Source organism: Anas platyrhynchos, chromosome 4 (genome assembly GCF_047663525.1).
Source record: "Anas platyrhynchos isolate ZD024472 breed Pekin duck chromosome 4, IASCAAS_PekinDuck_T2T, whole genome shotgun sequence".
Lineage (NCBI taxonomy): Eukaryota > Metazoa > Chordata > Aves > Anseriformes > Anatidae > Anas > Anas platyrhynchos.
In genome coordinates this window covers 26,799,261-26,826,104 of record NC_092590.1, presented here as the reverse complement: position 1 = coordinate 26,826,104, position 26,844 = coordinate 26,799,261, and the positions used below count along the sequence as shown (strand labels likewise).

Genomic DNA, 26,844 nt, shown 5'->3' with positions numbered 1-26,844 from the left:
AAAGTTTGCTCCTTAATTGAAAGAAGCATAAAATATTTTAAGAAATCAAGCAGCTGGCATATATAAAAGTATCTTTACAAAATCACAGAATCACAGAATTGTCTAGGTTGGAAGAGACCTCAAGATCATCGAGTCCAACCTCTGACCTAAATCCAGTATTTAGTAATACTGGATGAAGTTTTGGCTATTAACCTCTTGATATTAGATTTTCATAGCCAACAATTTAGACACCAATGAGAAGCCGTGCGTAGTTGTATTAGTATAAAGCTGTATTTAGATGCTAAATTGTCAGTTCTACCTGCATTTAGTTGCTGAGGCAATATACTAATAAAGACATTTCTCAGTACTTGTATGCCTAAACTTCATCCTATTTAGCTAATAAATAGTTGGTCTTTTAGAAAGAACTGTGAAGATAGCAGATGTACAATGAAATCTGTGATCTCTTAAACTACTTTACGTCTTGCCCACTTATTAGACCTATCTCAACGCATGGTGGAAATAGTAATTAAAAATAGCCTTCACTAATTTTAAGAAGCTCTGATAGCTAAATGTGCAAAAACCTAGAAAAGCAAGCCCCACTTCCAGGAAACTTTCTAAGTAATTGCTACTCAGAACCAGCACTTGGTTGAGAAGTAATTATGACAACTAAAAATATTTTTGTAGATCTACCCATTATAAAAATCTTGCTTTTAAGATTTGATTGTTCTATTTATGCAAACCTTACTGGGTGCAGAATTTAACAACTTCCTTGGAAATACTGAAATATTTCAATTTTGAATAGGTTGTCTATGCACATTGCTCTTCCCATGCAAATTAAAAAAATCTTACCTTTATTTATTTATTTATCTTTAGAGTTGAAGATGTTCGATTTTGCATTCTCTTTAACTAAGAGTGGTCCTGACTATTTTTTTTTATGTACAGTAAATGTCAATTCATACTGGACTCATGGATGTCTTCTCATGTTCCCAGTGGAATGTAAAATGTACTATTTTCCTTCAAAGTATTTTTGCACATGCAGATTTTTGACCAAGCTAACCAACTGTATGAAAGGGTAAAAGTGCAACAAAGCATTCTGAATTATTTAGTAGTATACAGCCTGTAATGTTATATAAAAAGCATAGCTGGTGTTTCTACTTTCACACTACTAACCTTCAACAGATCATGGCTTTATATTATTCTTTAGGAATGCTAACAAGAAATGAAATGAAGGGTGTGCATAGTGGAATGTGAACAGTTGCTGTTGTCCTTATCCTTGTGCAAGGTACAGGATCTCCAGAGTTTTCATTAGTTATTAGCTATATTTGCTTTGCTAGTTTCCTTATAAAGACAAGTATATCACTGGATTATGAAACACTAAGTATAACTCCTTATATTTCAAATGACATATACAACAGATTCAAGAAAATGCCTGTAGTCTTCCTCTGTTAGAAGAACTTCCTTTTAACATATTTCTCCCTATTTTTAGGACTTCAGTAACATAGCTGAATTGTAGTTCCTTTCTATAGGTAGATGATCAAACGTTCTCAGCATTATATAATACAATTTCCATTTTATTTTAAACATACTTTGCATGATATAAAAATATTGATCACAGTGAGCTTTAACAATTGTTACTGCTATAAACAGAAATGCTGCACAATGGTTTTAGTGGAAATAAATTATATAGTCATTATCTCTTTAAAAAAATCACAAGAAGGAGAACCTAGGCTGTTTGGTCATTGGCATAAAATAAGTCCTTATTGAGTTCTTTACAAAACTTGAACCCCAGTTATTTTCTACATTTGCTTTCCACATCTTCAGAAAAGCACAATGTATCTGTCTCTGAAAGCCCCACAGGGTCTCTGGTGAACATTTAATTCCAAATATTTGCAAAGTTTCTGTTGTTCTTTTGTTCTAGTGGAAAAATGTACACCAAAATAGCAAGTAGTGCTCTCTTCACTAATTCATAAGTGGTCTTTTCCAATATGTGGGTACACAGCGGCATACTTCTTCACTAAAATAAAATCCAGCATCACAGCGTTTCGTTCGAACTGTACATGGCGGTCTGTAACAACTAAAGAAATGAAAAAAGTGGGCATTAATAAAACACAATCATTTATATTAACCTGGAGTATAAATCTGTGTGCATTTACATTGCTGTTGCTCAATGGGAAGTTTTATTCCCATGAATACATATCCTTTGACTTCTGTTTGTGTTCTGGGAACCCCTTTAAATTGGCCTATTCTTCCAAGATAATTCCAAAAGACAAGGGCAAGAATCATGAATGTTGTGGAAAATAAATAGTTTCATTGCAAGAAATACCCATGAATTAAAGTATTGCCAGGTTGTAACTGCAGTCTAACCTTCAGTATCACATCTTTTTTTCTCCCTTTTAATTTTGAAAATACAGTAATATTTTTGCATTTAAATTGGCTTGTTATGAGCTTGCATACTGTATCCTGCCAGTTTGAGGTGGCAACCTGGAGTCCTTTTGATTGTCAAATGTACCATTTTCCTACCCAGGACTGTTTCTTACCTTAATGCAGTGGGCATAAGAGATTTGTTTATTTTTGTTACTCTGTGACTCTGATCTTCAAAATGAGAACGTACTTTCTTCAGGCTGCAAATTCCTACACCACTCTCTGAGTTCAGTAGTGTTATATCTATCTATACCTCATATTGCATCTATGTGCATTCTAAAGTAAGGTCATAGCCTGCATACTTCTGATAAATCTGACAGGAAAAAGAGCAGAAATAGCCTCTTTTAGATTAAAATAAGTTCAACAAAAATAATGCACAAGTATCTAAAAAGCAGGAAAATTTTTCCTTAACTGAAAAATAGAAGTCATACAAAGATAATATCTGTGGTTGTCCCTGAACTCCTCTTCCTTTTCCTTTTTTATTTTTTTTATTCTTTTAAAACAAGAACTTGACCTAAAATAACCTTGCAAAAACAATGCTAAATACTTTCTGGTATATAATGAAGACAAAGTACAAGTCTGTTTTTTTGTTTTGTTTTGTTTTCAGACACTGGCAATGAGTCAAAAGACAAAAGTATATGTTTCAAATTTCAACAGAGTTATACTTAAAACTTATATTTAAATATTGTGTGTCTGTGAAATAGTGATATTGCTAACTTCAGTTTAAAGACATTACATTACATTATACTAAGGCAATTTCAGTATCCTTTTCCCTAGGCGATTTTTGTTTCAGGCTTGAGGGTACTCTTATTATTGTTGCAGATAAGATAGTATGTCTCATGCTTGTTTTGGATACCAAATTACCACTTTGCAATAATTTGTTTATGATATGGGGTCTGGATTACAGTTACATTAATTCAAGCTGGTTAGTTCAACCAATGAACTTGGCTATGAAGAAAGCAATAAGGAACGAGGAAGGCTGCAAACATGGCATTTATTAACTAGTCACGTCTTGTTCAGTGTTTTCAGTGTCATTAATCATAGCTTATTTCACCAGTGTGGTCTCTGTAATTAAGAGAGTAACTTTACTTTGTGCTAATCTAAGTCTTTACATAGATACTTGAGATCAGCCCAACAGCTCAGAGGAACCTGTCAGAGCCCTACTGACCTTTTGACCAATCACGTTTGGAAACAGTGGTAAAAGGCATGAAAATCTTATTGTCACTAGAGAGAGAGAAAGCAAGGGAGCAAGTAAACTTTACTATTATGCTTGCTAAAGGATCTAATACTCTGCAAATCAGCCAGAGGGTTCTACTGGGAAAAAGATATTCCTTAGTGATGCAATGGATGAAGCACTGAACTCTGTCTTTTTAACTTTCACGGCAGAGACAGGCAGACTACTTACTGTACTGAGTGATAGTACAGTGAAATAAGAAAAAAGAAAAGATGATACACAAAGTCAAACTCCCCTATGACACACTGCACAAAATGAAAAGCAGTCATGTCATCATTAAATATGTGGAGTCTGTTTTGTTTAGGCGTCATGCCTGCTAGTGAACTGTGGACTTCAACTCAACTTGCAGTTGAGAGATGATATAAAGCATCTCTCCCAAGTGAGCCTCTCAGTTCTGGCAGCGGTCACACTCCAGTTACCTGCAGTCGTATCATTGTTTGGGACACTTCAACAGAGCAAAAAATTCCCTCTCCTCTCCTCCCTCTAAATTCCTTTGCAGATAGGCACCCAGTGATCTGGCCACACCATAACTGGCCAAAATCAAATTTTAATGTGATGGTACAGAGTGAGTAGTAGCACAATCATTGTAACTATATAAATGTGACTTTCTTAGGAAACTGCTGAACAACAGACTGAGTATTTCAAAGATTTAGACTGAATATTGTTTATTCAGTTATTCTATGGGCGCTCTTATGTGGCTGATGTCTGTTTTGATGAGAACAATCTGAGCATGCTGGAGTGTGCCAACAGTATGTATAGTGTTGGGGTGAATCAATGGCAACTTTTTATTTGTGGTCAGTGATTGTGATTTTTTGCTACCAAAAGAAAAATAAAAAATCCAATTCAGGTGTGAGATTTTGGAGAGTCTAACATCTCCAAAGGTGAAACTGAAGTAAATATGCTACTTCTAATGATGGTAGCACCTTGACAGTAAGTTTCAGTGTTATTTTGTACCTAAAACACTTCTGCCTCTAAACATTTAGGTGCTTCCAAACAAGAATCTGTAACACTGTTCTCTCTCTGCACAGGGAGCTGTCTAGGACAGCTGTCTATGTCTTAGAAATCTAATTATTAGAAATCTTATTATTAATCTTATTAGAAATCGTATCATCTTATTATTATATATTTATAATAATAATAAGTATTATTATTATTAAAAGAAATTATTATTAATCACAAAGTTATAGAGCAGCACCTCCATTTACTTGGTCTCATAACAGGAAGGGATCTTTCTTGCGAAAGACAATGTTGTAGGTCTTTAACTTTTTTACAGAAGGTTGTGGATTGTGGACAAAGCTAAAATGCAAATAAATTACACTAAATCCTTTATTAGGAATGAGAAGAGATCAAATCTTCTATTTCCCTTGACAGTCTACTGTTTACAGAGCTATTGATTATAGACCTATAGAGTTACACTTTATGCAAATCTTTTCCACACAAAGAAGTAAAAGTTATAAATAGGATACTTCACAGAATTGTCTAGGTTGGAAGAGACCTCCAAGATCACCTAGTCCAACCTCTGACCTAACACTAACCAGTCCTCCACTAAACCATATCACTAAGCTCTACATCTAAACGTCTTTTAAAGACCTCCAGGGGCGGCGACTCCACCACTTCTCTGGGCAGCCTGTTCTAATGTCTAACAACTCTTTCGGTAAAGAAGTTCTTCCTAACATCCAACCTCAAACTCCCCTGGTGCAACTTTAGCCCATTCCTCCTCGTCCTGTCGCCAGGCACATGGGAGAATAGACCAACCCCCACCTCTCTACAGCCTCCTTTAATGTACCTATAGAGAGCAATAAGGGCACCCTGAGCCTCCTTTTCTCCATCTGTTTCTTATATCATATTGTCTTTGAAAGTAAGAAAGAGATTCAAACTCTGTTATGTCAACCAAAAGAGAGAAAAGCAGATAATGCCAGTTGTTAATCTTTTTTTTTTTTCTCCTTTCTTCAGCACAGCTCTCATTCCTGATATTAGACATGTTGTCTTAATTAACGATAAACTAATGTGGACATAACTGTCAATTACATGTTTTATGAAAACTAAGCATGTGGCTTACTTTTGATAAACTACAAATTACCAGAGATATTTAAATCTCCCTATTTTCCATTTCCAATGAATGGACATTTCAGGAAATGTTAAGAGTAATCAATACAATATAAATAATTTTGATATATTAATAAATAGAAGTGATCCTTCTCCTCCAAATAGCATAGTCTTATGTTTTAACAAATTAACTTTGCAGAAAAACTTACCTCAACAAAATTATATAAGGCAGAAATAATATTGTTTGATTCTTAAAACCTAGACATTTAAATATGTATGTATATAGACTGCTACCTCTGTTGATGTAGCAGTCATGGAAGGAAAAGCTCCTGTGATATATAAATAAATTTCAGAGTTTCTTGCCTGGCCAAATCCCAATTTAAATGATGAACGTGTGTATATAACTGTAAAATCACATAGATCTGCCTTTTCACAGAAATCACCCAGAGCTAAGAGACTTTTTGTGTACTCATAAATCTTTAGCATCAACTGAGTGAAATGAAGCATATGCAGAATTGTGGAAAATAAAACAAATGATTATATCTCCAGAACTGACTTCTGAAATCTAATTAAGAAGAATTTTGTTCCTGGAAATAAAATAAGTGGTATAAAATAAGTGGTACTTTAATCTTCCTTTCTTTCTCTCTTTCTTTCTTTCATGTTATTTAATTTTCATCAAAAGAAAAGAGATTAATATGAAGTACTAGTAAAAGAGAGCATAAGAAACTAAGCACGCTGTAGAATATTTATTCTGCCTAGTAGTTTCCTCTGAGATATAAAAGTTATAGAAGATAAAACTGAACCTAAGAGAGGCTTACAATTTATGGCTACAAAATGATTCAGCAAAACAGCTAATAACACAACCCCAAATTTTCTACCTTAGGCACACCAAAAGAGATTAAGACTGATGTTTTACCTGCATGTCTGGTGATGGAATCTTTTTCCTTTTAAGAAGCATTTATTGGGAGATTCTATACATTCACAGATGCATTTTGCAGGATTTAGTGGCTGATGTTTGGGACAGGTCTTTTTACATACACACTGGCACTTCTCTTCATCAAATTCTTTGTTGGGTCCACAGGAAGCAGGGAGAAGTTTGTTTTTGCACATGCACTGACACGATGCTCTGTCTAATTCTTTGTGAGGTCCACAGCTTGAGGGCCGCATGCCTCCTTTGCAGACACATTGACAGGTTTCTTCATCCAGCTCTTTGTTTGGTCCACAAATATGGAATCCATCAGATGTGTCTGGAAATACAACAAAGGAGTTACACAAGTATCAGAATTTTATTTCATCCTATTCCCATATTTTTAAGTGCAGAAATGATAGAAAATTCTTACCTTTCAAGGTGTCTGGAGAACAAACATAAATCAGAAGACAGGCAACATTATGTAATACCACTAATAAAGAAAAAATTCATTTAGGCCGCCCAGAGAAGTTGTGGATGCCCCATCCCTGGAGGTGTTCAAGGCCAGACTGGATGGGGCCCTAGGCAACCTAGTGCGTGGCAATCTAGGCAATCTAGTGCATGGCATGCTGGCTTATGGCAGGGGGATTGAAAGTAGATGGTCTTTAAGGTCTCTTTCCAACCCAAGCCATTCTATGATTTAATTCTCAACTCTTAATTTCTTTACCTTCTTTAGGTAAGTCAAACAATGGAACTACATTTAATCTGCTAAGCAAAACTACCTACCAGAATCGCCAAGGTGAGAAGAGAAACCAAAATCATGCTGTGCCAAACATCTGCAAATTTGATTATTCCAGACATGATTTTTTGGACAGGTCTTGTTTGCCATGTGACACCTATAGAATGAAATATACAGTTGGTTTATTGCCATAAGAAATCAAGAAGAAATTGTTTTTAGGTGCTAATTGCATTTTTCCCTCCATTACAAAATGCCTTTCAAAGGTTCGTTCATGATCTTGTTTTTAACTCCTATCAAAGTCTGCTACTAGTTAAGGTTCCCCCAAGTAGGAGAATCTTCAACCATTTGCTGAAGAAACATTCTTACATTTCAATTTTTAGCTTTAACTTCTAGAAACTGATACTTGTACTTTCTAACCCTTGAATGGAAGCCTTACATATAAAATAGAGCAGTATAAAAAGTGTTTGCATGTCAAATACCACATAGGTGGCAACTGGAATAATTTTCTATTTTGTTTTTTAGCAGGACATGACAACAGTTGATAACAGTTTCTGAATCAATGGTGTAGACCAAACTCAATTTTCTAAAATGTAACCAGATTCTCTTCCCCTTTATATGATAGTTGTGTGTCATTAACTGATTATTTCTCATCAGCCTCTCAAATCTTGGCCAGCTTTCTTGACTCTGAAGATTTGGACCTCAGCAGCGACGAAGTCACTTTAGAAATGAAAGAAAATACAAAATTTAACAGTTTAGTGCTCTGTACCTGCTGGAGTTTTGTAGCCAACATAGTGGTGCCAAAGAAAGCAAAAAAAATCCTAACAGCAGCTAATCTCTTTAAAGGATGTGAAACAGCTAGTAGGTCCACCACATGAGAATATTTATATATATTATCTGATCTTCCTTGTTTGCAATTTCTTTATCACCGCAGATGCCCATTACAACTTTTAACGAGTCATGCCTAACTTCACCCATCCAGGCTGTGTCGTTAATTCATTGTGTCTAGAGTATTTCTAAAATTCTCATGTGTTAAGACAGCTCATACATTACCCATTTTAGGCACTTTCTCATTTCCCTGAGAGCAGCAGCATTACTCACACATTCAAAAATGCAGGTGCTAGGACATTCTTCCTTGATTATCATTCAACCACATTAAACAACTCTTTGCCTCTAGTTCAACATCACCCTGTAACACCTCCTGTTTTATCAAGCTGGTGTTTTCTGATTTCATTCCGCTAATGATCTCATTCTTGCTCCTTCACTTGGCATATATGCCTTTTTGCCTGTCTCCTGTTGCAGCTTGAGAATGTACAGGCATGTAATTGTATTCTGTTAACCCCCCCACCCCAAATCACACCTGGAGCAGAGAAGGCAATTGTCAGAAGGGTGACACTGTGTGAAAACACCAAGAACACATGAACCATAATAAGACGATGCTGATATGAAAACTAAGAATTTGAAGAGAACTGTATGTATTTCAACATCAAGATTGGAAACAACTAGCAAAAAAACCTGCAACTACTTTCCTTAGAAATTCTTTGGCTGCTGGGACAGCAAATTACTGGGGGACATGGCTCAAATTTTAAAATCTTATTATAACTTTTTTGGAAAGTTAAGAAGGCTTAAAAATCAGAGGAAAAACACTTTGAAAAAAAAAATCACTACCTTCTCTCCTAACCATTATCAACTCAAAATAAAATAAAACAAAATAAAACAATAAAATAAAAAAGCATACTAAGTCATTACCTGTCATTGTCAAGACAGATGATGCACAGGAGGGAGAAACATTTAATGTGTACAGCATGCACACAAACCACATATAAAATATGCCTGTCAGCTCTGTAAGTACCTATTTACACTACCATGGAAAAAAACGGTCATCACAGAGACTCGAATCTGAATGATATATATAGACCATGATATATAAAGACCATGCCCTCCCCTCCTGCTCCTCCAAAATCACCAAGCTCCTAAAATAAAGTAACAATTTTCTAACTGAGTAGCACATCTTGATGAAATTCTATACAGACAGAGAAGGGTACAGATTAAGATGCCATTAATCCAGAAGGTATTCGGAAACATTGGTTAGCATGAACTGACATGCCTCAGCCCCACAGGTATGTAGTGCTAGCTACTACTTATTAAAATTAAATAAACAGAACAAAGTGGGAGAACAGGCAAAGACCTGGACCTTAATTCGCATGATAAAGTTGTGCAGAAAATATATTTTATACAAAAAAGCGCAACTGTTTATGTTATGTCTTACAAGTTATTTTCCTCTTTCTAACATGTGCATCATGTTACAGTCCAGCCTTCAATTCCTACTAGATGCTAAGTTTACTACCCTAAAACCAGAATTTACACTCTTAGGCTTTTCTTTCCATTAATACATATACATTAATATGCATAAATAATATGCATATTATTATTGTACTTCTGTTAAAATGAGAGGTGCAGAAATACATGCACACTTTCAGATCTACCACTGTGACAAGAATGTAAATTAAAAACAACACCAACAAAACACAGAAAACAGTGGGATTCTGAAAAGAATCCAGGCAGTCATCAGCAACATATAAATGGCTTTAAGTTTAAAAGCAATGATTTCTAAAATGAAAATATGAAAAACAAACAAACAAAAACAAAACACAAAAACCAATGAGCCTGACTGCCTCAAGATTCTGGAAATGAAAGTAAAGATAATATTTAACAGTAGGCAAGGCCTGTGTGTGTTCTACTACTACAGAATGCTACTATATAGTGTGTTCTACTACAGTATACTACTGCAGGACAGTCAGCTGGCCAAAGTCTGGTATGTCCATGCTTACTTCCCTTTAAATATAGGTAGCTCTTTCATGCACAGAATAAACTCCTGTAATAGTAATTGTAATCTTAGATACTGAGAAGCTGCCAACAGTCAGCATAATTTGTCTTCATTATTGACTTTTTACAATCCATTAATTATGCAATCAAACTATAAATAGATTTATTCCCTAATATTTTTCTAATCCACATTTTGATAAAAACATTTAACATTCACATTTTAACTGAATGAACAAATGAAAAGAGAAAGACCTAGCTTGCTTCTATGGGTGTTTTAAACTATTCACTCATCTTATTAAAAATGTATATAATTGATTCCAGTTCAGGTTTTAGTCATTCATCGTCTATAAAGCAACTAGTAGCCTGTTAAGTATTTTTGTCCTACTAAATATGTATGCACCATGAAATCACCACTCAGTCCTGTGAATTAATGGTAGTAAGTTCTTCAAGTGTTTTAATGACAATTACTTCAGTGCTAATACTTTTGTGAGTTTTTCCTTACAAAATCACCAAGCCTATGAACTACTCAAACAAATTGATATGTCAGTTTGTCAGTTTTGTGGACTGCTTCCCCTTCCCGCTCTATTTTGTTTTCACTTCTGGCATATGAAAATGTCCAAAAAGATTTTTAGTCAAAGATTCCCTAAAGACAGGAGTTTTCTTTTAACAGCTTTTAAAAAAAATATTATTATTAATCTTATTATATTAACAGTAAAATACAGCTTGAGGGAGACATATTACCTGCTCCTTATTTCTAAAGTCAGTATTTTTTGATAGCTTTCTTTTCTTAGTGTTATTTTTTTTTAAGAAGTTGATTTTTTTTTTTCCCCTTAGCTACATTTTTGCTCCTCCGTGGGGGAAAACAAACAAACCAACTATTATAATTTTTTTTTTCTTCACTTTTTATTAGTGACCTATTCCCAGTTTACCCACTGGGTAGAAAGGTACTGTGTTAATTACTTTAGTAATGTTCTTTCCATGTAAACCACCATTAGCTCCTTTGCAAAATGTATTCTGCTATTACTGATGTATACAAGGTCACCTATCTTAACTGTGAAAGCTTCCAGCAATATTTTAAATTTAATTACACATGCTTGCTTGTAAGGTGAAAGGAAAGACAAGTCTCATACTTACTGGGTTTGTGTTGCTGGCAAGGAACGTCTTATGATAGAATGAACTTGTCTGTAAACATCCAACTTAGACATGCATCGGCAGGACGTGTGATTGGCAAAACTGACGGTTACAGGTTTGGGGCCATGAGAAAGAGGCACTGTAATTTCAAACAACTACAGAAGGGAAAGCAAAGAGAAGAAAAGAACTTTTTTATAGACCGGTAACAGTATAACTAAAGATAATATAATGACATAGACAAAACGCCATAGGGAATTTAAGCTTCGGTTTTTGTTCTCCACTATCATTCAGTTCAATATTCAATGATACTGCTAAATAATTACTAAGTAAAAAAAAAAGAATACAGTATCTATGTCATAACACTTAACATTTTTAGTGTTAAATCCTGTTATATGCCAGTTTGCTTACTATGACATTCAAATCAAAGATGTTAAAAGATTAAAATTTATGAAGAACTCATTCTTCTAGAGGAAATTACTTCAAATTGGCAGCCTTTTTAATATCCAAAACATAGTATTTGAAAGATTCTTCAAAAATTTGGAAAACAATAATAATTTAAAAAGGGGATCACCTATGACATAATACATCAGTTGAAAAATTACAGAGCTTGTATAAAACAGCAACATATTTAGATCAAATCATTTTCATTAAAATTATCATTTTCATATAAATGAGTTTGAAATACACATACCATATTTTTGACTTTCTAGTATTTATATCAGTGAAAATTATATGGTCACCCTAACAGAATGCATCTTGTACTAAGAATATATTTCCAGAATATTAAGAAATGATATATTTTAATGAAATATTAATGTATGCAAATGAACAAAAGCCTAATTTTAGTGGGAACTGTAATTCAATGAGTCAAAGAAGATAACTTCAGTGATGCCTTGTGGAAAAACTCAACATGGGATAACAGAAAACTACCCAGACACATTTCATTATTTAATTCAGGTCATCTAATTTTAAGAAATTAAGAAAATTTCAAAACTAAAATTTCAATAGTTTACTGAAAAGTTAGGACAAATACTTTAGGTCAAAGTCTTAAAAAATATTTTTGGTGGTATATTTAATACAATAGCACACTGTTGACTTTTAGGTGTGCAGTCACATTTCCAAATGCATTTAAGAATATTTCTGAATAGTCTGGGGCCTTTAAAAATATGGTCTTTAGTTATTTGTCCAGTTTCAGTTGATGATTAATTTTTAGCTGGAATCTGCAATGTGTTTTTATAACATATTTTTTGCTTTTTTTTTTTCTTTACAGTCAATAATTTTATAGTATGGCATATAGGAAGCTTGCAAATGTAATTAAAACACTGATCATTTTAAATTACTCAAGATGCAAAGTACATCTTCAGGATGTCTTGAACACAAAATCTTACATAGGAGTACACAAGTGAGCCTGGGTGCTAATAAGCATGCAGGTACAGCTGTATGGGGTGTATTCACCAAGGACCCGCAAGGTAAAGGGGTGCTTGCACAGCCCACGATAAAGTTCATATCATTGCCGTACCTAAATTAGGTAACTTAAACCTAAACTTTGTGAAGGGCTTTCAACTCTGACAAATATCTATTTTACAAAATGAATTTTGGAAGCATTGAGTGACTGTATCTTTAAAAAAGTTTAATGTTGTGAGTGTCATCATAAAAGAACTGAGTTGGCAGAAGTACTATATTTGCATCTTATTCTGTTACAGAATATTAGCTTTCCTGCAAGAAGTACTAAATCCTTTATATTAGTTTTTTTTTTTTTTTTTTTTCCCAATAGAATCTAAAAATGCAAAATGATATATCTTTGCTTCTGTACAAGGAAAAAACAAACAGAAAATAGTACTGATGGAAAAAAGCTCTCCATTTATGGAGCTACCATGGAAAGAGTTTATCTTGACAAAGAGGCTTCTCAACAAAGAATATTAACATTTGGATTCCTGTTCCCATTGCAAAATAAATAACCCTTATTAAATTTTGGGGTCATTATAAAGGCACAAGTCCACTCCTAGTTTAAAGTTTGGTACTAATAAAATGAATGCAAAATCAGTGTCTGCCTCTCTTAAACATAACTATCACCAGGCAAACTTCCAGGCTTTTCACTAAGTTCAATATAGATTTCTGGAAAGAGAAATTTTATCAACTTTTTATTATTCTTATAATCCTTGTTGGCTTACAAATCAATATTGGCTCCTTTACCCTCATCTGTTATAAAAGTTTTTAAATTAATCACAAACGGCATTCTCACCAACGTCTCATCCAAAGAGAGCAATAATCATAACACAGTCTTTTCATACTAATATTTTTTTTATATGAAAATAAATTTATGTACCTATTTATTTCTCTTAAAAATACCAATCTATTTGAAGACCATCATAGGTTTGGTATTAACACACACACAAAGAAATCGGAGAGGAGGGTGTAAAGAGAGAAAGGACCACATTTATGAAAAATAGCTTTCACTTCTATATACAGTACACATTTGAGAAAATACATGCTGAGGTTTTTGGCTATCTGTTTTTTAAATCTTGATCTCTAAAGAGTTGGCAAAAGTCAGTCACCTACGTATGCAAGAATTCCATTTTATATACTTTTTTAAACAATTTGTGCTTTTGGAAGGACAGTACAGCCATTAAGGCCTCCTTAAAAAAAAAGGGCACCTAAGAACTTACAGAGCAAAGGACTTTATAATGTATTAAATATCTTGTAAAAAAGATTTTTAATACACATATGAACCAAAGGGCAGATCAAACACTAGGGCTGGACAAAGAATATGCACTTAATCACAATATTACACATATGAAGAGAATCTTCTGCTTTCTCTGTTCTCCTATGACAACATGAATTTGCTTTTTCAAAGCTGAAGTAAAAATCCACTAAAACCCACTAGTTCTAGGGAGAAATAATAAAATTTAGCAGCTGAAGATAAACATGATTCTTTGCATGGACCAAACTGCAGCTTCTTGAAAAAAGAGCATGGTCTGTTCTTCCTTTGCTCTAGGAATACATCAGTCTGCCATGCTGCTAAGTGTAACAGACTCCAGACCACTGGAGATGGCAGTGTAGGACCACTGCTACAATCCCCAAGCACATGTTGGGCTTCTGGAGTACACTACGAGAAATTTCATTAAAAATTCTAAGACTTCCCAATTGTGAGCTGAAAAGAGGGTGGGCATGAATTTTCTTCATCTACATTTATCCTTCCATTTAAACTGTGAAAGGTATCAGTTTAGATGTGAATATTGCTAACAACTATTACCATTCAGTAGTACAGTACAAAGTACCCTAGTTCAGCAATGGAAAGGTAAACTAGTTTCCCTGTTCTCATAGAATAACCTTCAATTTGTTAAATAAAATTCTGTTAACAGCATATTTTACATCACCCGCTTGCAGCTACTGCTTACAAATAAAGCCAATAACCCAAACTCACCTATTTATGTTAGTGATTATAACACATTATATTTAGTATTATATTTTAGCATGTCTGCACATGCTATTAGGATACTATATTCTGATGCATTCTGGAAAAGGAGATATTTATTCTTCTCTTCTGATAACGCAAAATATATCAAGAAGTGATTTCACAAGAAATACATTATTGAAAAGTAATCTGCTACAGAAAATGTATTATATAACTCCGAATAATTCTGCTTAAGTAATCTCTGGCATTTTGAAATAGGATCCATTCTAAAAAAAAATGCTTTGCTCTCAACTGATAGCAGCATCTCTAAATCCAATTAAGTTATTTAAGTGAAAGTGAATATACATACACAGAGTTTGAATTATTATGTCAATAAATCACTTCAAGTTAGGTAAGATCTGACCTTATGTAATGCTTTCTGGTTTTGTTAGTATCTCTAATTTATTTCTTCCTAATCTTCTTCATCCAATAGAGCAATGCGTTTAAACAGCTGTTGTCAACTACAGGCCATATTTAACAATACCTAATAGCCAAATGTCAATATCCAGAAAGGACTGTTGTATAAGAAATGTACCACAGCATCTGAGCAGGATGCTGGTTCTTGACTGCCTTCTTTGCTGGCACCATTGCTGGGTGTCTACTGTTGCTGTGGGTACCTCCTCTCAAGCCAGCAGATGGTTAATATTTCTGTCTGACTGCCCCATTCAGTAGAGGATTGGTTTCACTGTATTCTTAAAGGCCCAAATCTGCCCTTCCTTCTCAGCTTCAAATGATAGTAAAAATCAGGCTAATTAATGCTACAGACAATAAGGGGAAAGACATTTCCACCAGGTCAGTTCTTCAGGGGCTGTTGCATAAAGACAGATACTCAGGATGAAAGGCTGCAAAGAATGAGCTTCAATCTCCTGAAGAACATGAAATCTGATGGTAGGAGGTATTAGGGTAGTGTTTTTTTTTTCAAGGTGGAGAGCTTTTATGGCTCAAAGTTTTGAGAAAAATGTGAATAATTATAGTACATTTAACAGCAAATTAAAGTACGTGCAATGAGTATTACTAAAGTTAGAGGCAAATACTCATAATTTAAAAGAAAAAATTAGACTCAACTTTCCCATGCTGTTCTGTATTTACATGCTACCAACACTACATTAAGGTCAGGAAACCAATGGAAAACAACCACCACAGCAATACGTGATAACTAAAGAGTATTTTTTATATATATATATATATATATATATATATATTTAACATGAAAAAAATAATTACAGTTAAAGCTGTGTTGCAGCCTCTTCCACATGAGCTAATACTGTCAACATATATAAATAACATACTGTATATATCAGTATATCACAAATACTAATGGAATCTCGACACAATGGAAGAACAGCTATAAAACATACAGAGTTAATGCATTTCACAGGAACTGAGCACATTCCATTCAGCCAGTCTAAGGCTGTTTTGCAACAGACAACTAGCCTGCAGGTCTTCCAGTCTTTCTCACCCCTCCCAGTATTCCTCTACAAAGCACTGTGTTCAGCCCTTGTTTCCTTAGGTCTACACCCAGTATGATTCTCCATGCCAGCCTCCCCTCACTTCATCCCAAACATAGCTTTTCTTTCAGCCAGCCAGCCAGCCTGCAAAGCTCAATGCCCTTCCCTGGTTTTGGTCTCCTTAATATAATTCTTAGCACACGCAAATCTTGTCCCAGCTCCTTCTGAATCAGCCAGGTTCCATCCCTCCCACCATGATAAAGATAGATGTATTAATGACAGGTTCTCCCTAAAAAAATATGATTTAGGTGTCTATATCTGAAACTGCATAGTTGTTCAACTCAAAATTATGAAGTGCTCTAGTCACAAATAATTCCAACTCTCCATTTTCATGCCTTTCCTAGGTCTTAAAAAAAAAAAAAAAAAAAGTATTTTTTCAGGCCTAAGAGCATGCAGATTGTCCTGAAGATAACAAAACACATATTCCTGCTACAAATTAACAAGCATCATATACTTTGCCTAAAGCCAGGAAACATTACAACTTTTTCAGAGAAAAAAAAAAAAAAATTTATTTTGTTGGCCCCTTTAATTTTCTTTAAGTTTCATTTTATGCTGACACCTCAACTACAAGAAGGACATCGAGGTGCTGGAGTGTGTCCAAAGAAGGGCAATGAAGCTGGTGAAGGTGAAGGATCTAGAAAAGAGGTTCTATGAGTACTTTACAACTACCTTAAAGGAGGTTGTAGCGAGGTGGGTAATCAGGTTCTTCTTCCAAACACCAAGTGATGAGGGAAAATGGCCTCAAGTTGCATTAGGGGATGTTTGGGTTGGATATTAGGGAAATTTCTTTACTGAAAGAGTTGTGCCGCAATGGAATAGGCTGCCCAGATAATCAGTTCAGTTACCTTACCTCAAGATCTTCAAGAAAAGTGTAGATGTACAACATAGCAGCATGGTTTAGCGGTGGACTTTAGTACTAGGTTAAAGGTTGGACTAGATGATCTTTGAGGTCTTTTCCAACCAGAATGATTCTATGATTCTCTCTCATTCTGGTCTAAGAAGCAGCAGAACCACCACTTTTGCTGAAGTTTTAAAGCAAAAACCAAGAAAGTAAAAACAACGCATCAAGTGTCTGGCACAGACAACATCACCTGTGATTAAAGAATAGCAAAGTTAGGCTGAGAATGACAATAGAGTAATTACCTAATGGGGTGATTTACCCAATGGGGTAAACTGGGTACTCCTAACACTAGGCTGCTTAAACTATATTTGTTTACCATTGAACATGATAGTGTGTGACTCTGATGTTTTTTTCCTTTTTTTTTTTTGTGTCACAAAAAGATTGAAGAGCCTTGCACAGTAAATTGCAAGAAGATCATCCACTTTTGAGTAAAAACTATAGTGTTATTAAAGCAAGAATTTTGTGCCAAAATCATCGCAGTAATTGATACTATGTGGATTTTCAAAAAGCTTTGGTTGCAGGACTTTTTTTTAAGAATACATATTTTCTGTAGTTTCTACTGACCATTATCAAGATTACTTGATATTCTTTCTCCTTGTACAGAACATACATACTGAATAGAAAACATATTTCCTATATTTAGAATGAGAGAGTTGTATTTCCATCACAACTTTTTCCATGCCTATAGTATAAGAAAATGTGATTTAATTATTGATCAACAACACATGTTAAGTTATCATCAGATCTCATGTATCTGCTAAATATACTCTAGATCTTAAAGCTGATTCTTCTTCAGGTACCATCTTTTTTTTTTTTTTTTATCAAAGTCTCTTCAGATACTAATGGTCATTTTTACATTTACTTTTCAAAGCATTAGGACTATGCTTAATAACAGAAGTGTTAATTATCAGATAGGCTACTGTGAAAGTCAGCTACGAGACTGTTGTTTTATATTGAAAAAAAAAAAAAGCTTTACTTTCTACAGAATCACAGAATGGCGAAGGTTGGAAGGGACCTCTGAAGGTCATCTAGTCCAACCCCCTGCCGAGCAGGATCACCTACAGCACATTGAATAGCATGGCATCCAGGAAGATTTTGATATCTCCAGAGAAGGAGACTCCACAACCTGGGGCAACCTGCCCCAGTGCTCTGTCACAGTAAAGAAGTGCCCTCTCATATTCAGCCAGAACTTCCTGTGCTTCAGTTTGTGCCCATTGCCTCTCGTCCTCTCACTGGGCACAACTCAAAAGACACTGCCTCCATCCTGTGACACCCTCCCCTCAGATATTTATACACATTGATGAGGTCTCCCCTCGGTCTTCTCTTTTCCAAGCTAAACAGGTCCATGTCTCTCACCCTGACACATGATAATGTGCACTTTATAGAACTTGATTCTATAAATATTTCTAGGTAAATTTCTGTACAATAGTTTCCCTCAGTAACTATATACACCTGTTTTTGCAATTTAGATGATTTTTTTTTTTCTGTGTGGGAACACACAAACAGGTTCTATACTTTTATCAATGCTGGCTTTCTCATGTTAATTAAAACAAGCAAATAAACAAACAAACAGAAAAACCCACAAACAAACAAGGAATAGTCTTTAAATTTAGACCAAAACCTGATACATCTTCTATTCGCTAAATTCACCAGTTGTGACTGATTTTGTTATCCCTGCAAGACATTTACAAATTTATCACTGGATATTTGTATTTATAGAAAAGTAAGATTTTTATGTACTGTATTTTTACAGACTTCTACAGCTATCATTTTGCATTAATAAAAACAGAATCTGAAGATCATCTTTCAAGACTGATTTTTTGACTAAATTCATCTGAGCACAACACTAAACGGAAAACAGGAACAGAAAGAGAAAATGATAACCTTTCTCATAAATGAGTATACACAAATCTATCTACAGATAATACTTTGAATATAGTATCTTCCCCATCATAAATCTTTCAACCTAGCCAAACATGAAATGCTCACCTTCAAAAACAAAGAAAGATAATTTTTCTTTGAACATTTGGATTACAGGCTTCGAGTCTATCGCTATAGTCCATAAATATTTTTACAAATCTCTGGGCATTTAATTACTTTTAATTCTCCATAGGACTGATTTGAAGCAAAAAAAGTCAAGTAGTTAGTTCACTATCTAATACATTTCTTAATATATTTCTTATAACTTTTCAATGTCAACAAGAGGTATCTGGTCATCTTGAACTCATAATGTCTTAATTATAGAATATGTGTAATATGAAACTGCATTTTATTCACAAAGCACGACACTAAAATACATAACATACATGTACTTTAAAAGGTTTGAAAAGGCTGTTTTGATTTTTTCTCCTCCACAGTAGGAGACCTGTAATTTCAATGGCAAATTTCTCTACCTCAGACACAACCTATAATCAGGTATATTTTAGGCTAAATAGCTATCATTCATTCCACTGCACCAGCCAAAACTAAAAAACTTGTCCTACAGACCTGAATGTCAGCTGCCTATGCTTATATTTTCTGCCTCCTGGTACAGACAGGTATGCAATTAAAGAACTTTTCAGACTAATAAAAAGGTAAGAGGATAATTAGATCCCTTACAGAATCACACATGCAATTATCAAACCATTTTTTTCCTGAATTTTCATTTTTTTACTTGTAATTTTTTAAAATTCTTTAAGTTCAGCGCATATGCTCTGTGCTGTGCTTCTCGAGTGAGAAGTACAGTCAGAGGAGACATTGCAAAAGTGGTCCTGACTTGTTCCATCCAACCCAAATGGCCTTTGGCACTCTGCAATTACTGTGATGCCAAGTGCATCAGTCCCCTTTTCTTTTCAACCTCATTATTTCTTTATTCCTCTTGCAAGAGCTTGCAGGGCAGAACTGTGTGGTACCACAGACCACCAGATAGAAGACTTAATAAATGATTTCATAAATGTTTAGCATGCTAGGGTTCCTTATTCTATCTTCTTATATTTGAATCAATTTTCTTCCAATAGATTTTAACAACAACAACAAAAAAAACATTTGGAATTTATATTGATTTATCTCCCACTATTAATAGTAGCTACTTTATCATTACGATCACCAGTCTAATATAGAAAAATGCATGGGAAAAGACATAAATGGTAAAGTTCAAAATGACTGAAAATTCTTGCGACAAATGCATCTCCAAATTGTTTAAAGGAACATCACGTACATCTCAAATATGGCAAACAACATCAAGCTGCTAGCTTGTTTCCTGTGAGAAAAGCTCCTCTAAATCTCATCTCAAACTGTTTGGAAAGATGTTTTCCCTTAAGGGATTATTACTGTAACCATGAAAAAAGATTTAGGATCTTTACATCAAATAATGTGAAAGAAGCCAAAAAACTGTCCATCCTGCCAGCCAAGAGGAAGAATGGAATGAGATGGCTCATTTTTGACATCTCCTCACTGCTTCTCTTTACACTGTAACTAAGTACTTCTAGGTGGGGCATACAAAAAATACAGCTCAGGGACAGCTATTGTTGCACCAAGTAGTTCCAATCTTTGTAACTGCTGTTGAATTACTCGTATAAAAGAAACAGAGAATGGATATAGGATCAATAACAATTTAGGAACAAAAAAACACCACCACACAAACCGACCAACCAATCAAACAAACAAAAAAAAAACACCATAAAAAAATCAAAACCCAGCCAACCACCTTCCTCACAGACCTTTATTAGATAAGCCACCACTTACAAACCTAGGCTATTGCAGTGTCATGGATAAAGGAGAAGAAATGATCTACGGCATTTTATGAATTAGCCTAAGGGGACCTTCAAATGTTTTCATAGACCTTGTACCGCATCTTAAGGAACTGTCTCATATCCCAATCATGATTGTATAAACACCCCCTAGCATTACAAAAACAGTTTTTGTTGAAATTAAAAGCAAACCTGAATATTTTTCTATTTTTCTCTTAATAAAGTTAAGTAGCTAGAAAGGAGAAGCACAGCCAGCACTGGAGAACTGTTGAACTCTCTCTGGACCACCACAGCATTCCACAAGCCAACCTGGGAACAGCTGACCTAGACCATTCTCCTGCCAATCAATTATTTGGTCTCCATAAAAGTAATTTCTATGCTTAGCTCTTTTCTTTTTAATTCATTACGAATAAAGCCAATATCCATTTTCTTTAGATTTTAATGTCTGGAACCAATACCAGTGTTTGCCCTCACAGTAAGATCTCCAGCTGAAAAGTTCCCTTGCCATTAAACACTTTTTCTGCAAGGTGACCATAAGGCTTCTCTTATGGAGTTTATACATCAAAAAATAAGGCTACCAAAAATGGTGACTTATGAAAAGAAACATAAGAAGCCTGGTTACTAACCATTTGTTTTCATTTCATTCAGGAAATAAAAGGAAAACAGTAGTGAAAATAGGTGTGCAGGGTACCTGAATTCCACAGAAGGGTCTTGAATCCAACACTTTTTTCTTCCTAATGCTCATCTGATACAGGGCAAGCTGTAGTCACATAACTTTAAAAAGATTTGAGATGATGACAGATGAAGAGATATAGCTATAGCTCTCTTCCTTTATAAGTATTTTTTTTTTAAACTGCATTCTGTCAAGGACCAGATAAAACTGGAAAGCAGAAGCGAGATAGAAAACTCTGAGATTATATTGCTTGCTTTTACAGAATAGGTAAGAAAGCAAAACAATGCTGTCATCTCTTCTTTCTGACAAGCCTTGTAGCATTTTCCTTTTCAGAGTCTCTCAAATCTTTAACTACACCTGTATCATATCATCACCAATGACATCACGAACTTAGAAAGAAACTCAGTACTAATCTAAACATTTTATGTTAGGCAAAAAAATTGACTAATGACTTCACTCAACAGGTATAAAAAGAAAGATGAATCAAAGGGGATTATTCACCCAAAGATTACACTGTATTCCAAGACCAGGAAGTCTGTGCAAAATGCAACAACTGTCTCCAACTAGATCATCCTTTCTTCAGGTAAGATAAACTTCTTATATGCCAGATAATAATAATAATACTAATCTGGCCATATTTCTTAGTTTGTAACATGAAAAATATATATCTTTCAAGCAACTGGAATTAGGACAGTTGTTGGGGGAATAATATCTATGGAGCTGAATGGTATCAGTGTTGTAGTTTTCCTTGTTAAAGCTATTTGAGTTGCATTATCCCTGTGCTGTGTGGCTGTCTAGCACTAGCTCACACTCAGGATTAAAAATTTTTGGTAGAATACACCATTTCACATAGACAGGTTTCATGAGAAATGAAGACAGAAGATGTATTTAAAAAAAAAAAAAATTTGCTTTTGTTTTCTGAATTTTTCTTAATCTTCTCTCAAGAAGGCTCTGAGCAATAAGAATTATCGTGACAAGGGAATGATATTTCCATGGGCTACCATTTAATCATTGGCTATGCAGTTACATATCATACTTATATATACATATGGATGTCTTCAGCTAGAAGAATCTAGTTGAAAAAGGAAACTAGATTTACTCTAAAATCAGTTTTCTTCAAAGTATTAGAAAGAAGTGTAAAAAAAAAAAAAAAAAAGCAAAGCCCACAACCAACAGAAAGATCAAATACTGTAACAAGAGCAAACCCTAGCAAATATTTTGAAGTGTGACTATTTTTACACAAATTTTGTGGAAACCATTGTTTTAAGATGATGTAATAATTGTTATAGATACCTAAAATAGAATATGGAATGTATATTTTTCCTTTAATAGAAGCTCACAGGCTCAATGCACAATCCCTGCACACTCTTACCTGTTCACTAGCCTTGAGCTAGTCCTGAAGAATAAAAACTGGACATATACCTGAGGATGTTGCATGAAAACACACAAAAAAGCTACTTTACACAAGTAGCTCTTAATATGCCAAGGTTCAGCTCCTAAAAGCCTCTCTTTGCAATGTGAATCCTGTCTGCACATGTCCTAATACAGTCTTCACTAACAAAATTACAGGCTAAATACAGCAAACAGATAAAATTAAGTTTAATGGAAAATGTCATAACAAAACTGGACATCATAACATCATAATCTTTTTTTTTTTTTTTTTTTTAAAAACAAATATATTTGTGGGTTAAGCATTTTCTTCCTGGCAGTAGTATCTTCAGCTGTTTTTCCTATATATTTTAAGATTTATTTTTTTCTTTCCCCATCGTGGCAATAAATAAGTTTTAAGTATGCATGGCCATAAACAGATTTGCAAGGAGCACTTGGATTGTAGTAAGAGTGAGAACTTACTGTCTTGCTGATGTAATTTGTGCTGATATTCATGCACTGGAGTCCTTCACTGTTGCAGCAACCTCCACATCTGTAGATGGATACACATGGGGGCTTAAAGAAGGTGTTTGTAGTTGCTCCAAACTCTTTTCCCACATCTACGCACACTTCACGTGGCATGCACTGAGTTTTTCTCCATTCAGTATCAATACCTGCCAAAATATAGGGAATGTTATTAAGCAGCTGCTTTAAAACAGTACTCTTCTGCAGTAAATAAGTAGCTTTTTTTTTATTTATGGTTAGAAACAGAATATGCATTGCAAGAGTCCCACCCTTTGTTCAATGAAATACACATTGTTCAGTGTTAACATCTAGCTAATTTTCTCTTCAAAGGCATGTGCCATGGAGCAGAGGCATATTTACAACGGAGCTGTGGATGCTGAAGCTGCATGGGTTCCTTCTTTGCTTGAGTTAAGTCCCACCTTAAGCGATGTCTAGAGAAGTACTGCAGATTTCTGAAAATTAAAATTTAATGGTCCCAACACTGTACTCCATTTGGATCATACTATACATTAAAAACAATAAATTTGCTGTCTCCACATTTAACATGAAATTAATTTGAATACATTCACTTTGTTAACTACAAGAGAGTAATTTAAAGCAAAAGGCTATTATTTAGCTATCATGCACACCACGTGATTTAACCTGAATGGTGGTATATACACTTAGATCATCCACATAAATTTCAGCCAGTATTTCACATAGTGTTATACAGCCTTTACCAAAAGCAGAGTTACACTAAACAGCCATGAGACTTGCAGTTGTACAGGCCATTTATTCTCTGATGGAGCCAGTATTTGGTAGGCAACTCAGAGAAAATGGGCTCCATTAAGGTATGTGATTTCCAATATCATGTCAAAAATTAGTACTATAAATCTTGTGTTCCTCTGCCTGCAAGCACTTGCTAAATTGTAAGCTTCAGGTCACATAAAATATTAAGGGGGTACTGACATATTTGTTTGAAAGCTGTTTTCTTCTTGTTTGAATATAAGTCAGCTGTCCTCTTGTAAAAGCAAAAAGTTACAAGTGGATAGTTTGACCTCCTACAGCAATAACACATAAGAAAAGAAAACATTATCAGCCATGACTTAATTGCAGAAAATGAGCAGAATCAGTTACTGAATTAACTATTAGTGCCTTCTTTGCTTTTTACAATTTTTTATAGCCTCTACAAATCAAGATTTCTCATACCTTAAGAGAAACAATTTCTTACATTTACCGAGCTAAGAAAGCAATCTATAGATTGATGTAACTGACAAGTCTTCAGATTTTAATTTATCATGTTATAACCTATTTTATAACTTGCACTTACTTTTCAGGATCTCTGCATTATAGTGTGCTGCAGCAAATTTCAGTGAATCATCTGATCTTGTGTCAAAGCTAGACTGTTCCCTGTTGTGTTGCCAACCTCCTTTTCTCAACTGACATTTGAACATTTTCCAGTATTCGGGGTAAAGTACTGTCATGAGTTCATCCACACTGGACACAGATCGCAACTGATCTTCCAGGTCTTTGCTTGCATGAGCCTGTCAAAGTAACATGTAAGATTAATTACTTTCTCTATTACACAAGGTTTGCTGGAAATTAGCCTGAAAAACAACTCATGCATTGTAAAGTTTTGATCAAAGGGGTCCTCATTTCAAAATCTACTTTTGTCAATCGATGTTGACATAACACTATATTGACATATACTGAAACATTTTGCCTGTGACAGTAATTCTTTATCATACATGTAGTTCAAAACACCTGTGTGAGAAAGAAGCTGTAGAATTATGCCTATCCAAGTACAATTTGCAGATTAAAACAAAACAAAACAAAGCATTTTTTCCTGGAAACAAAAGCTTTCATGATACAATTTGGAATGCTTAAGTCCAAAAATACTGATATGATGCTCACATTATTTAATATTTAACATATTTTTTTCATTTTCCAAAAGTCCAGGAAAATGAAAACACCCAGAAATACAAAAAGGGTGAAAGCAAATTTAGAAAAAGAAGAAAATAATTAATATGATTTTTGTATCCTTTTATGGAAATCCCTAGTGAATAAATTCTTATTATAAAGGATTAATCCTTAAATTTGTATGAGTCAAGGATTTTGATACCTTTAAGAATCTGAACTGCATACTCCCTTGCTAGTAAGACTTTCAATTGAAACTCTTCAGGACTAAGGACAAGGCATAACAGCTTTAAACTAAAAAAATGGGAGAACTAGATTAGATATTAGAAATAATTTCTTTACTATGGGGGTGGTGAGGCACTGGAACAGGTTGCCGAGAGAAGCCTCATTCCTGGAGGTGTTCAAGGCCAGGTTGGATGGGGCTTTGGGCAACCTGATCTAGTGGGAGGTGTCCCTGCCCATGGCAGGGGTGTTAGAAGTAGGTGATCCTTAAGGTCCTCTCCATCCCAAACTCTTCTATGATTGTATGAGTATTATGCTTGGTAACATATTATTTCCAGAGAAGCCTCAAGTCTGGTAATCTCACTTTCTTATTTGCTGGCTTTTACACAAACTCATTGCAATGGCATTTTCGTAAAAGACTGACTGGGATTTACATTTTAATTTCTCATTTACTCAAGATTCCTAGATTTCTCTATCCCCTTAGCTGAAACAATATCAAGGGACAGCTGTGATTTCTTGCCCACCCTCTCACCCACAGACTGCTGAATTCCTAAAGGGAAGAGAAGCAGAAAATATTAAAGAACCTTTAGTCACCTTCTCAGCTTACATCACCCTTAGATGGCAGTATGAGACATGAAATATAGGTATGCTTAGTAAGGTGTCTACTGTAGATTTTGTGTATGCTGCTACAGAACTTGTTTTGTTAGTCCAAGAAACACAATGTAAATAAAATGTACGTCTAAAACCAGAAACATAAAACTACGGAAATTAAAATTCAATATTCAGTTCCTTATCAAACTCCACTATTAAGAAAATAAGAAATTCTTTCAATTCAGTGATTAAGTTCTTCAGTGATGAATTGCCCAATTAGCTTTTGTTAGCTAACAAGTAATGCTCCCAAGTAAAGTAACCAGTTCTAAACTAGCTCACCCAAACCAAAACTACTAAACTACTTTTTATCTCACAAACAACTAGAAAAGTACAAAACAGCACACAGTGTAGCATCTACTTTCTTACCAGGTACCAAATCCAGGAGAAATGCCTCAGTAAGACAGGCTCACAGAACTCACTTCCATAACTACAGAAGCCGGAACTAATGCAAACTTCAAAATCATTTCATATGTCAAAGTGTTGTGGGTTAAATAAAAAAAATATATAAATCACTGCAGCCCTGCTAACCACAATGCCATGACAGACTACTTTGTCCTCGATCATTTTCACAATCAAGCTTTCAGTCTCAGAAACACACATTCAGGACTCCACCTCTTTCCTTGCCTCCCTAGGAAGTG

General features: G+C 34.7%; 1 protein-coding gene across 1 annotated transcript in view; it reads right to left on the bottom strand.

The window, feature by feature from the left end:
• Window positions 1–1,529: 1,529 nt before the first annotated feature.
• Window positions 1,530–26,844, bottom strand: part of VEGFC (vascular endothelial growth factor C) — a 74,241-nt gene continuing 48,926 nt past the window's right edge. Inside the window, 6 exon segments of the mRNA XM_027456375.2 lie at window positions 1,530–2,053; window positions 6,597–6,927; window positions 7,374–7,483; window positions 11,284–11,435; window positions 23,396–23,586; window positions 24,747–24,960. Of these exon segments, the coding sequence (XP_027312176.1) occupies window positions 1,939–2,053; window positions 6,597–6,927; window positions 7,374–7,483; window positions 11,284–11,435; window positions 23,396–23,586; window positions 24,747–24,960 (1,113 nt within the window). The 3' untranslated portion in view covers window positions 1,530–1,938.